Raw genomic sequence first — 12,609 nt, forward strand, 5'->3', positions numbered from 1 at the left:
GTCAAGAGTGCCCACGAGTCCATTATTCTCTGAGGCAGAAACTTGAACTTGAATGACTAGCCCTCTCTTCTCTGGTAAATAATACTGTTTTCTTTCAAAGGGGAGGGACGGGGCAGGGGGAGGAGGTGGAGGTGTCAGGTGACTGGAAGCCTCACTCTCTCACAGGCCACCCCCCAAGCCCCTGCCACACACATACACCACACAGACACAGGGCCCCAGGCAGCCACACACAGGAGAAGCACATGATGCCATGGAGTAAATAATCTAGGTTAATTTTGAATGTAAACATCAAAAGCACGAACTCATTCTGGCTTACTTATTTTAAACTGCTCGGGTAAGCAGTAAAGCCAGAGGTTTGGATATCAGGAGTGGCTTGACCAGCTTGACCAAGGTCCTTCTCCATTTCCAGTATTTTGGCAATGTTGACTTTTTAAAATGTTCTTTGAAATGTCTTTCACAGAATACAAATGCCACCTCCGTCAGCCATTTCATAAACACGTGAGCAAAATCGCCTCTCACTCCAGTCCAGATCCATATTTCCACTCCTGCAGACAAAATGACATGGTGTGGCTTTTTCTCAAAAGTCTTTTCTGACGGCCTACAACACCTCTCTGCCATAAATCTATACATTCTAGAACACAGCTGTTTTGTTTTTTTTTTTTTTAATTTCCTGTGATCCTAAGACCCTGAGGGGCCAAAGATGTTTTTTCTGGTTTGAGTGACCATTACCAATTAGCAATGCACAGATGACCAAAACAAAGAGAACAAATTTTACCCAAAACGCTTCCTGTACCCAGCTGCATGAGCTCTTTCCCAATTACCACAGGCACCCAGGGTGAATTTAATCACCTCTGGAGAGAGCCCGGGCCCAGCGGCGGGTGCCCACCTCTGGTTTACATCCATGGACTCTGACAACTCTTGCACTTGGGAGATGGTGGAGGGAGTCCACCAGACCACAGCACGGACTCCCCACGCGCCCTCCATCAGGACAGCCAGCCACCCACAGGGCCTCCTTGGCATTGTTGAGCAGGCACGGTGGGGCCTGCAGTCTGGCCTGGCAGTTCAGTCTGTGGGCCAGCCATCTGAGGGGGACCCCACATCCCCTGCAGGAGCCCACCTCCCACAAGGAAAAAACCATCTCAGGCACAGACAGGGCCACTGTGTGTCACCATGCAGCAGGGATGGGACAGGGCGGGGGAAGGACTCACGAAGGCAAGAGAAGGAAGAGGACTGGGGACAGTGGAGAAGGGACAAAGGGTGGGGGCACAACAGGTCAGCTCCCCTGAGGCCCATGACGGGCATGGCTGATGGGACCAGAAGCCACCCAGACCAAATGCTGGGTAGCACGGTGACACAATGGCAGACAGGAGTCCCTGAGGACACCCCAAGGCCTCCCAACAGCAACGCCAGCTCCGATGAGCAGCCCCAGCTTCCTGCAGGCCAGTGTGTGCCTCAGGACCACCCAGGAGCACGTCCATGGGGCTACAATGAGCAACAGCAAGACACTGAATGGCAAGTGAGGGAAGAGCGGCCAGAGGGTCCTTGGCATCACCGTCCAGCAGCTCCTTCGGCGACAAGGATGCGGCCTGTCTGAGCTGCCCAGCAAGGCTGAGAGGTGGCCCCCGTGGCCAGGGCCCGACAGCTTCACTGTGGTCTACTCGTATACATGGCTGGTGGTGGTCACAGCACACAGGGCAAGTGAGAGGCTCACCACCTACTGTCTTCAGAGTGCACACAGCCACGGGGTGGCTCTGCAAGACCACACCCAGGTGCTCACAGACCCCGTGAGAGGAAGGCTGGGTGGCCAGCCCAGGCGGCACCCGAAAGAGCCTCGCTGCCTTCTTTGTGACTAAATACACATGAGTCACCACAGTATATGCTCTGCCAAGGGTTCAGAGACCCCAGCTGATGGGATGCACCCTCAATACAACCCCGTGGGCTCTGGACCATGCAACTAACCCACGAAGAAAATGGAGGAGGCTTTATCCCTCATGGCCCGCCGGCAGGTCAGCTAGCAGGACCTGCCAGCTCATGCACAGCCCAGGTAAATGGCCTTAAACCATCCCCAGCCCCACAGCCAGAGCCTCAGGGCAGGGACTCCTGTCCAGGAGAGAGATGAGGAGTAACACCCCTTGGGCCTTGTCCCTCCAGTGTCAGGTGGTGGAGAGTGAAGTCCTGACCAGGAAGAGCTATGTGCTAGGCAGACAGGGGTCTGGACTCTCCGTGCTTGGGAGTGCAAGTGGGGACCCTGCACACCTATGCTCATCTAATTCAGAAAAAACAGGGGAGCCCAAGTGAGGCCCAGGGGAGCAAGCCATGACAGCAGGCGGAGCTGGGCACGAAGCAGGCGGGTATTTTATCCCCAAACAAGTTGTGAAGTCTTCAGGGCTGACCTAGGACTCCAGGGGAAAGGCACTGGTCTACACACGGCCTCTGGCACTCTGCAGGATGGTGCCTGGGGGGGTCCCATCTTGACCTTGCAGTCCCACAAATGGGCTGAGCCTCAGCCCACACTGTGGCCCTGAGCAGGTGCCACCTGGCCATCTTCCCAGGGACCAGCATCCTTAATGACGGCCACAAGCTAAAAGACAAGAACACGCTTGGGAGTGTCACGCGTGTAATCCACGGGGTCCTCAGCAGGAAAAGGGGTTGCTGCCTAGGATCCACAGCCACACCTTCTAGAAACACATCCCTCCTGCACTTGGAAAAACCGACAAGCGACTGTGAGTCCGTCTACAACTGTTAAAATATCGGGCAGGGGGAACATGAGCCCAGACCTGCTAAGGCTCATTGCTAGCCCTCCAGGACAGTGGCCAGCCCCACCTGCAGTACACTGGCCAGTGGGGACTGGGGTGGCGTGGACACAGGCCATTACATTTTGGGGCAATGGCTGAGAGAAATAAATATGCCTCATTGGGGGTCACCCACCCAGAGCACCTGCCCTCAGACAGAGGGGGCGGGGCTGTCCTATGCCTCTCCAGGTGCCCAGCTGCCCCTCCTTTCCAGAATGAGTCAAGTAAGGGACTATGCCCTGGGCACAGTCCTGGACCCAGTGTAAGGCTCAGCATGGTCACTTGGTGGCTACCCTCCTTTCCAAGGCCAGGCCAAAATCAGCAGGGCTGTTCCATCCTGCTTCTGTATCCTGAGTGTTGGCACAGACTGCAGGTGCCTGACACCTGGCCATGCACCTCCAGTGGTGGACAGATAGGGACACCCAGACATGGGGCAACTGGGGCAGAGAAGGATCAGCTTGAGATTACAGACTTCCCAAGGCCAGGGCAGCCCTGGCCCTGACCAGCTCGACCACCACAGACGGACATCCCACAGCATGGCAAGCACCACGCAGGGTGGGCTGCACCAGAAGAGGCCTTGGCTTTCCTCACGGGAACGCTGATTTTATTTCCTTATAGAGAAGCATCTGCACCAGCTCCCAGACTATCCACAGACCAGCAGGTCATGAGAGCAGGGGGTCCCAGTGGGTACACAAGCCAGAAAGAGACACTGCCACAGGAGCATCCTGTCCTGGCAATCCCTCCCAACAGCCCATCCTGCTCCTCCCTGAATGCACACCTGAGATAACCAGGGCCCAGTGGGCAGACACCAGGCAGAGTCCTCCCACATATACATACACACCTGACCACACCATGTATCTGGTTTCTGGATGGGAGCCCCACCCATGGCCACTTCCCTACAGGGACATCTAAAGATAGATTTGGACAGCACCATGGATCAGTGGGATTAACAGCTCAACCACTGAGAACAGCTCCTATGGGGAGGGGCAGGCAGGACAATTGAGGGTAAGGCCTGTGGATTTCTGCTCACATGGCTACAGAGGCTGGGCTGTTGGGGTCACCACCCCTTTGGGGTTTGAACTCAGGGGGCACTACCTTGCCTTGCAGCTGCTCCACCCCACACAGGGTATAAAGGTTTAGGGCACTACAGACGGCCATGTGTACAGGGCCTGAACAGTCTACTGAATGCTATGGACCCTCCCTGAGAAAGCAGACGCCTGCCCCCAACACCTCCAGCCCTGGGAGAGTCCCCAACCCAAGCTGTGGGCACGTAGGAGGGGAGGGGTTGTGACATCCGCTGCTCTTCGAGGCCCCATGTCTGATTCATTCCTCTTATGATACCCCTAGAACGAAGTCATCGAAACTCACTTTCTCCCTTTCCCCTGGGTAGCCCAAATGATCCCACCAAGATCTAAGATGACCTCAGAGGCCGGTCTACAGGAGCCCAAGACCAGGATGTGGCCTCAGCTGGGGTGTCTGCCAAATACACCTCCTCCCAGATATAACATCCTCTGTGCCAGGCACTGTGCCAGGTTGTGGGACAGCGGGTGGAGGAGCATGGACAGATGGCCCCCTTATGCAATTGAGGCCTCCAGGAGGGCTCAGCAGTGGGGGAAGGCCCCAACGCCCATGTCTGCCCCTTCATTCTGCTGACTCCTCAACACCTCCCAGAGCCAACAGCAGAACCCTGGGGTCAACAATGCAAACAGCAGGGGCACAGCACAGGTGTGTATCAGGTGAAGCTCCAGCTGTACTCATTCTGATGTCCCAGTTCTCACTCTCCATATGTGTCACTGCTTCTCCACCTAAAGTAATGTGGCCCGAAACAATAGCCACACAGGTGGCTACTGAGTGCCTGAAAAGAGGTGAGTCCACACTGAGATGCACTGTAAGTGTCCCTCAGATTTCAAAGACACAGTATTGTTTTAAAAGAATTTCTTAAATCTCATTGATGATTTTATACTGATTACATGTGTAGAAGAGAATATTTTGGCTGGGCACAGTGGCACACACCTGTGATTCCAGTGGCTCAAGAGGCTAAGGCAGGAGGACCACAAGTTCGAGACCGGTCTCAGCAACTTAGCAAGGTCCTAAACACCTTAGTGAGACCTCTTCTCAAGACAAAAAAATAAAAAATAAAAAGGGCTGTAGATGTGGCTCAGTGGGAGAGTGCCTCCGGGCTTTATCCCCAGTACCCAAAACAAAACAAAACAAAACAAAACAAAATTTTGGATATGTATAATTTAAAATAATTTCACCTGAGCTTTTTATACATTTATGTGATTGTTAAGCTGAAAATTACAGATATGGCTCACATTTGTGGCTCACATTACATCTCTACAAGACTGTGCTGCCTAAGGGCATCAGCACTAAGCAGTAGGTTAAAAGCCGAGAGGTTGAGCAGAACTTGGACAGTCTCACCAGGCTGGAAGACAAAAATCCGAGCCCAGAGACTGACAAAGAAAAGAGGCCTAAGGAAATATGCAGGATTTCAGATCAGCCCTTCCAGAAGGGCTAAATGCTAGAAGAGTGGATTAAAACAGAACGGAATAACCCCCACAAAGGCTGAAGCACAGCTTTGAATCATCTCAATTCTAGAATGGGTTAGGATGATTTGATCTTAATCTAACTGCCTCCTAATCTCTAAAGATAGATAAAATCATCCAGAGCCTCAATCATCTCCACAATTTTTAAGAACATCAATAAAAAATGACCAGGCAGATCAGAAGACAAGACCAAATGACAAAAAAAGGAAAGAAAGAAAGAAAAAGAAAAAGGAAAAAAGAAAGAAAGGAAATAATGACAATCTCTAGATGATCCAAATATTGCAATAATCAGACTTTTACATTACCGGGATAATTGTGGTCAAGAAAAGAGAAAGCAAAATTAATTATTTCACCAGAACTGAAATCTACAAAATAAGAATCCAGTGGAAATCTAGAATTACAAACTAAAATTAGGAGCTCAGGTTTAACAGCAGATTAGACATAGTTGAAGAAAGGATTAGCAAACTGGAAGACAGGATATAGAAAACACCCACATTAAAACATGGACAAATTGGGCTGGGGATATAGCTCAGTTGGTAGGGTGCTTGCCTTGTATGCACAAGGCCCTGGGCTCAATTCCCAGCACCACACACACACACACACACACACACACTATATATATATATATATATATATATATATATATATATATATATATATAGATAAATGGAAACAGGAAAGACAAAAGTAGACTCTAGAAGACAAAGGAAAGGTTCTATCTATCTTTAATGACCAAGTATTTCCCAAAACTAAAGAAAGATATCCATAGATTCCAAAAGTACTAGAAACCCAAAGCAGATTAAATACAAAGAAAATCACACCTAGCATATTACATTTAAAAATTTCTAAAAGTTGAACACAAAAAGAGAGAATATTAAAAGCAGCAAAGGAGTTGAGGAGACGTACTGCCTTCAAAAGATCAATAAGTAGACTGACAACTGACCTCAATAGAAACCATTAAAAAAAAAAAAAAAAGACCATGGAGTAACATTTTTAAACATCTTTAAAGTGTTAGAAAAGGAAAAAAGAATCGTCAATCTACAACTCCATAGCCAGCAAAAATATTCTTCAAATAAAGTTTTTTTTTTTAAAGAGAGAGAGAGAGAGAGAGAGAATTTTTAATATTTATTTTTTAGTTTTCGGCGGATACAACATCTTTGTTGGTATGTGGTGCTGAGGATCGAACCCAGGCCGCACGCATGCCAGGCGAGCGCGCTACCGCTTGAGCCACATCCCCAGCCCCTTGTTTTTGTTTTAAGACAGAGATGCTATCACTGGCAAACAGGTGCTAAATGAAACATAAAGGGAAAATCTTCAGATAAAGGAACAATGATCTCAGATGGAACTCTAGGAAAGAAAGAAAGCACTGGAATGAATAAATGGATTAGCCATGATTCTCAATACTGACTATAATAACAATGTCGTGTGGGTTACAAAACAGATGGGGGATTAAATTACAAAATCACATAAAGCAGAGAGGAGTGGGTAAACAGTTCAAAAGTTCTCAGATGCTTGTATTGCCTAGGATGCAGAAAAGGTGCTAGTTTAGATCAGACTCCAGTAACTCATAGATACATGTTGTAATCTCCAGCCTACCCAATAAAAAAATGTATAAATGAATGCATAATAAAGTTTCTAAGTGTAAACTCAAAACTGCCCAAAGCCCAGAGATCCAGGAATGGCTTAATTATAAGGCAGCTACTTCTGCAAACACACTTAATTGCTAAAATTACCATTGCATGGATATGCAAGTATATGACAAAATAACGGACAAAATGACAAAGATGCAACAAAATGAAATATGACAAATGAAATAGGCACATCCTCACAGACCACTGCAATGACCCTGCTCTCCTGGTTGGTCCTGCTTTAGAGCCCAGGCCTTCCCAGCACTACAAGAGCACAGCCGTCCCTGTTCCTCCAATCACCTCTGGGAAGACAGTGTGGGTCTCACTTCCCAAGATCAGAAGGGAATCCCACATGTGACACGAGCTCAGCCTGCAGCCCCCTCTTAGAAAGAAGCTGGTAACCCAGTCACAAGACAGTCAGCCCCACACCTCAAGGCGGAGACCTAGAAATGTGTAGGGCTGGTGCCCTACAAGGTGCTTCTCCATGTCTACCTAGGGTGTTTCAAACAGTAGAGAAAACCCCAAGGTCCAGGAGCTACTCAGGGTAAGCATCCTGTGGATGCAGGTGGGGGAACCTGAGTCTGGGGAGTCTTTCTCCTCCTCACTCACATCCCAGACAATAAGAAGCACCTCCCCTCCTCCACACCTCATCTTTCTCTTCCTTCAGGCACTGACAACCATGACCCGCTTTGTAGCCAGGCACTAGGCCCACAACGATGGCCCTGAGGGAGGACCCCTGCCCTGGGAGCTCAGCACTATGGGCTATGCCTGTCATGCTGCTCCCTATTTATAGAGAGGGAAGTTAAGATTCGAACAGGCTCAACAGCTTAGCAGGTGGCCTGCAGAACATGAGCCCTGACAGCCTGACTCCAGTATCTCCACAGCATGTGGCCTGGACCACAGGCCAGTCTAGAGGCCTGTGTGCACCAACCAAGCTCTGGGGGACCTGGGGTGGGGAGCATTCCTGACTGAAATGGCACAGCCAAGGGCCATCTGAGAAAGTTCCAGAGAGGAGTGTCTGCAAGTGCCAGGGACAGGCAGAATCTATGGGGCAGAGGCCAGTCTCTCTAGGATACTGTCCTGCTGGGGGCCATCCTCACTCATGTGACCCACCAGGCAAGCAAGTCACACCAAGCCTGGACAACAGGATCCATTCTAATGCCTAAAGCCAACCTCTCCTTGTCGTATCTCCCAGTTGCCAACCTTGCTAGAAACTAGAGCAGCTAGCCCTGTAATTCCCTGCAGGGCCTAAGGGCATCCCCACAAGGAAAGAGAGACAGCAAGTGAATGAGCAAAAGAGCCCAAGAATCAGTAAACAATGAATGAAGGAACTAGTGAACAAACATCAATGAGTGAAGCATAATGAGACAGCAAATGGCCAACTGTACTCAGTGAATGACTAGTGGATGACAACGAGTGAAAGACTGAATGCTAAGTGATCAATGAATGAGGGAGCTAGATATGAAATTAATGAGTGAATGATCAAATACAATGAAAGAGTAAGCAAAGGCGTGGATGAATAAGTGAGAGCGAGTGAAGGAGTAACTGGGGAGTGAATGAAGAATGATTAAGTGATGAGTGTGAGTGAATAAATGAGTGAAAGAGCAAATGAACAGTGAGTCAATGAGGGGATGAGTGACTATCAGATGAAGACTAAGTGAAAAGTGAGTGAATGATGAGTGAATGAGTGAGCAAACAGAATAAGTGAGACTGGATGAGTGAATGACCGTCTAATGAATGAGAGCAAGTGAATGAATGAAGCGCAAATGAGGAATGAGTGAATGAGTGAGTAGGTGAATGAATGAGTGAATGAGTGAGTAGATGAGTAAATGAGTAGGTGAATGAATAAATGAGTGAATGAATGAGTGAATGAGTAGGTGAATAAATGAATGAATGAGTGAGTAGGCGAATGAATGGGCGAATGAATGAGTAGGTGAACGTATGAATGAGTGGGTGAATGAATGAATGAATGGGTGAATGAATGAATGGGTAAATGAGTAGTGACAAAGCAAAAGAACAAGTCAGCGAGTGAATGAATGAGCGGGTGAACGTGTAATGGAATGAAAAGAGGAGGCCAACCCTCCCCAAAAGCAGAGGGAGGTGAGATTGTTATGCTCGAATTCGGGACCCCCAAAGACCACCAGAGACCCAAGATCGATGTAAGCAGCAAAGAGGTGTTTATTGCGAGCTAGCTCGGTCCTCCGCGCACACACACAGCAACTGGTGACGCTGAGAGGCCCCGAGCCCAGGGTTTGCAGCAGTTTTATACATTTTTTGGAGAAGGCAGGGACCCCCACATACATCATAGCATCCCTTAGCAAATCATCACACACCACGGGAAAATCAAATAACAACTCTAAAACATGATTAGCACATTCACTGGCGGGAACAAGTTGGGTAGGGGTGATTGGTCAGTACAAAAGGGGTATTCATTTGAACTGGTTGGTTTAAGCCATGAGGGATGTACGTGCTGAACTACATGGTTTCCCAACATGTTATCAACCACCATAAACTACTGGGAGGGTCATCTGGCATCCCAGGTATTTCCCTGTCTCATGCTGATTGGTGGCTGCTAGGGGGTTGCTATGGGTCCCCACCTAGCCTGACTGAGTCAGGGACACCTGGCTCCGCAGATCTCTCCTGTTATTTGTAGATAAACAACTTAGCAGGGTGGGAATGTGCCTAGGAGTGCTCTTTGGATTTTTCCAAGGACTAAGGCCATGTCCCTTCCTTGGACAGGCTTTGCTCTGAGATAGAGGCTGGTTTTTCAAGATGTTGGTCAGCAAGTGAATCCCAGCCACCTCCTCCCTCTGGGGAGTCTCCAGGTCCTACAGGTGGAAGATCCTTGAACCCCAGGCACCTGGACATTCAGGGGTCCCTCATCTCCTGTCCCCTATCATGCATCACAAGCTACACACATGTCACACATCACAACACACAGCTCATGTCACATGTCAGGTACCTGACATGTACAGTGTGTCATATGCTTCATGCTATGTCCTATCACAACACATGGCATGCCACACAGCACGTAGCACACACATCACACATCATGACACCTTGTGTCAAGTGTCCTGTCTCATGTATCACACGACACTGTCACATCACAGTACACAGCACACGATATCACCCATCACACCAGTGTTATGTCCCACGCATCCTGTCATATCACAATAGCCATCTTAGGGCACACGGCATTCTGCTGTCTTGTGTCACACATCACATCATGTCACATCATGGCCTCCTGATCCATGGTTAGTGACCCCCCCCCCTTTTTGGTAAGGTCAGGGAAGGCACCAGCACTCTCTCCACCCTCATCTGAGGGGCCCAGGAAGGCTAGCAGGTGGCCAGTCTGTGGTCCACAGCCAAGGCCAACTGTAGGTATGTTGGACACCAGAGCCCCCCTTCTGCCACAATGCAAATGTGTCCCTGCTACTTGAGCACAACTCTAGGAGCTGCCCCACTCTCCACTCAGCTGTCCTTAGAGATGCCACCATGAGCCCTACAAATCCCTGGAAGTGATGGTAATAAACCAAGACCAGAGAGACCCACGATGTCCCAAATTAAGGTACTTGAGGCCTTCCTCAGGGAAGAGACTGGGCTGGCAGGAGCATGCCAGCCACACCCCTGGGCCATGTGGCCTGCCCTATCCCCCAAGGCCATCCAGAGCAGAGACCAGCAGGCTCTGGTCTGATAGCCATTCTGTCCACGCCTGGCAGTTGAACAGCTGGGCAGTGGGTGTAGGGACCAGCACTTCCTGACCCTGAGCCAGAGTCATCCCCCACCAAGAGGCAGACACAACATTGGTGCCAAATCCCCAGCTCCCAGAGGGCCCTGCACCCACCTCAGATGGAAGTGGCCCACGGCCAGTCTCCACAGATCACAGGCCTATGTCCTCCTGCTCAGCTATCCAGAAGCTTTTCTCTGGGAATGTTTTGGAACAAGAAAAGCTACTCCTAAGTGTTTAAAGGCCACTGTCCCATAACCCAGTCGCCGTGTCCTTGGAAGCATCATGGTGAAAGCACTGGGGCTGCTGTGGCAGCCACGGACACTGTCAGAGGGAAAGCAGCCCTGTGCGTGTATGCGGACACATACAAGGGGAACACAAGCATTCAGAGGACACACACACACAGGGAGAAGAGCCGCTTGAGTGGCAGGACACACAGAAGCGAGGGCTCACTTTGGTGAAACAGTGTGGGTGGTTCTCTTTTCTCTAGAAAAATGTATTTCTCTACTGTTTTCCAACTTTTCTTAGAATACAGAGTAAGAGGGTGTCAGATAATGTTAACCCCAAAATGCACCTTTCAGCAGTAAAAGCCTGTTCCGGCAGGGCGCCATCATAGGGACACACAATATCTCCAAAGTCTTGGCTCACCTGGGAATGTGACCTCGTTCGCCTCCATGGGGAAACCATCCCAAACCGAGAAGCCTGTGTGTCTTATCTGGGAATCGTCATTGTGTTGCTATTTATAACAGCAAGAAAAACCGGACACCCAAGAGGGCCTGGCAACAGAAACAAGGGTCCCTGGGGGCAGTCATGAAGCCCCTGGACAGGGAAGAAGGCAGTGGGTGCTATATGGAAAGGGCACAGAGCTTCTCACGCCAACTCCACACCCCAGAGCAAAACCAAAGCCAAGTATGGTCGCTTCGCTCCTCCAGAACCCACAGGGCTTTCTCCTGGCCTCTATGCCACCAATTCTCTGCAGTCTGCTGAACTTCACAAAACCAAAAAAAGACAGCACCTAGCAAGCCAGCCAGCAAGTGTCCAGGGCCACATGGGCGCCGGGACCAGCTCGTGACCTAGGCGGCAGCCGAGTGTTTACAGCGAGGCTATTTTCATTTCCCGGGCGAGGTTACCATGGAGTTTAATTCCTCAAGTGCTCCCTTTGGCATCTGCTCTATAAATGGCCTCAGGGTTTGCACAATGCACTTGCTGGAGACAGAATTACCAACGCTGGAAAACCCTGGCCGCTTCTCCCTGGGCTTCTGCCACCTGTCAGTCTCCTCCTGGGAGGCCCACCCAGCACCCTTAGCAGGCACGGAGCAACCGTGGCCTGCCGAGTGCCAGGGTCCTGAGTGCAGCTGGACAGCTGGGGGTCCGCCTCCTGCCTGTGGGGAAATGGCAGATGAGAGATCTGACACAGGTCTCTGCCACCTGATGTTATCTAGGCCTAAGGGTTTGAGTGAGAAATAAAAGTCACCGGGAGACCTGGTAGCTGCGTGAAGGCGGGCCCCGAGGTTAGTCAGGCAATTCTTGCCAAGCTGCTTGAGATTTCCCTTGAGAACAAGGTGGTCACTGTGTGTTCTGGTCATTAGTCAGCCTGATTCGGGCACCTCAGGCACTACCCTCTGGGGACAGGCTCTCGGGTCTAGAGAGGGCCTGGCACAGGGTGGGTTTTGTGAGCAGCTCATGGCTCCCTCAAGCTGCAAGTCATTCTTACTCACCAGATGAGATGTGGGGGCGTGGGGAGTCCCTGGGCCTTTGCAGGTGGAGAGGAAAAGGCAGAGTGAACTCGCTGCCTCCTCCTGGACACAGGACTCCTCTCACTATCCTGGCTCTTACACACCCAGTCACTGCCAGGGCACATCCCCCAAGAGACAAGAAGGACCTTGGGAAGCAGGAGGTACCCAGGATGCCTCCCC

At 50.2% G+C, this 12,609-nt stretch overlaps 1 protein-coding gene across 9 annotated transcripts in view; it reads right to left on the reverse strand.

The window, feature by feature from the left end:
• The window catches only part of Wnk2 (WNK lysine deficient protein kinase 2), a 119,615-nt gene that overhangs the window by 87,448 nt on the left and 19,558 nt on the right, over positions 1-12,609 (reverse strand). The window contains exon 1 of one of the 9 annotated variants that reach the window (XM_058583450.1): positions 11,342-11,877. The exons of the other annotated variants lie outside the window; for them this stretch is intronic. Coding sequence (XP_058439433.1) covers positions 11,342-11,380 — 39 coding nt within the window. The 5' untranslated portion in view covers positions 11,381-11,877. Of the gene's footprint in view, positions 1-11,341; positions 11,878-12,609 lie in introns of those variants that run through there. 9 annotated transcript variants of the gene reach the window in all.

This window comes from Marmota monax, unplaced genomic scaffold (assembly GCF_021218885.2).
Source record: "Marmota monax isolate L192 unplaced genomic scaffold, Marmota_monax_Labrador192_F-V1.1 WCK01_AAM20220418_F8-fsc00231, whole genome shotgun sequence".
NCBI classification, from domain to species: Eukaryota; Metazoa; Chordata; class Mammalia; order Rodentia; family Sciuridae; genus Marmota; species Marmota monax.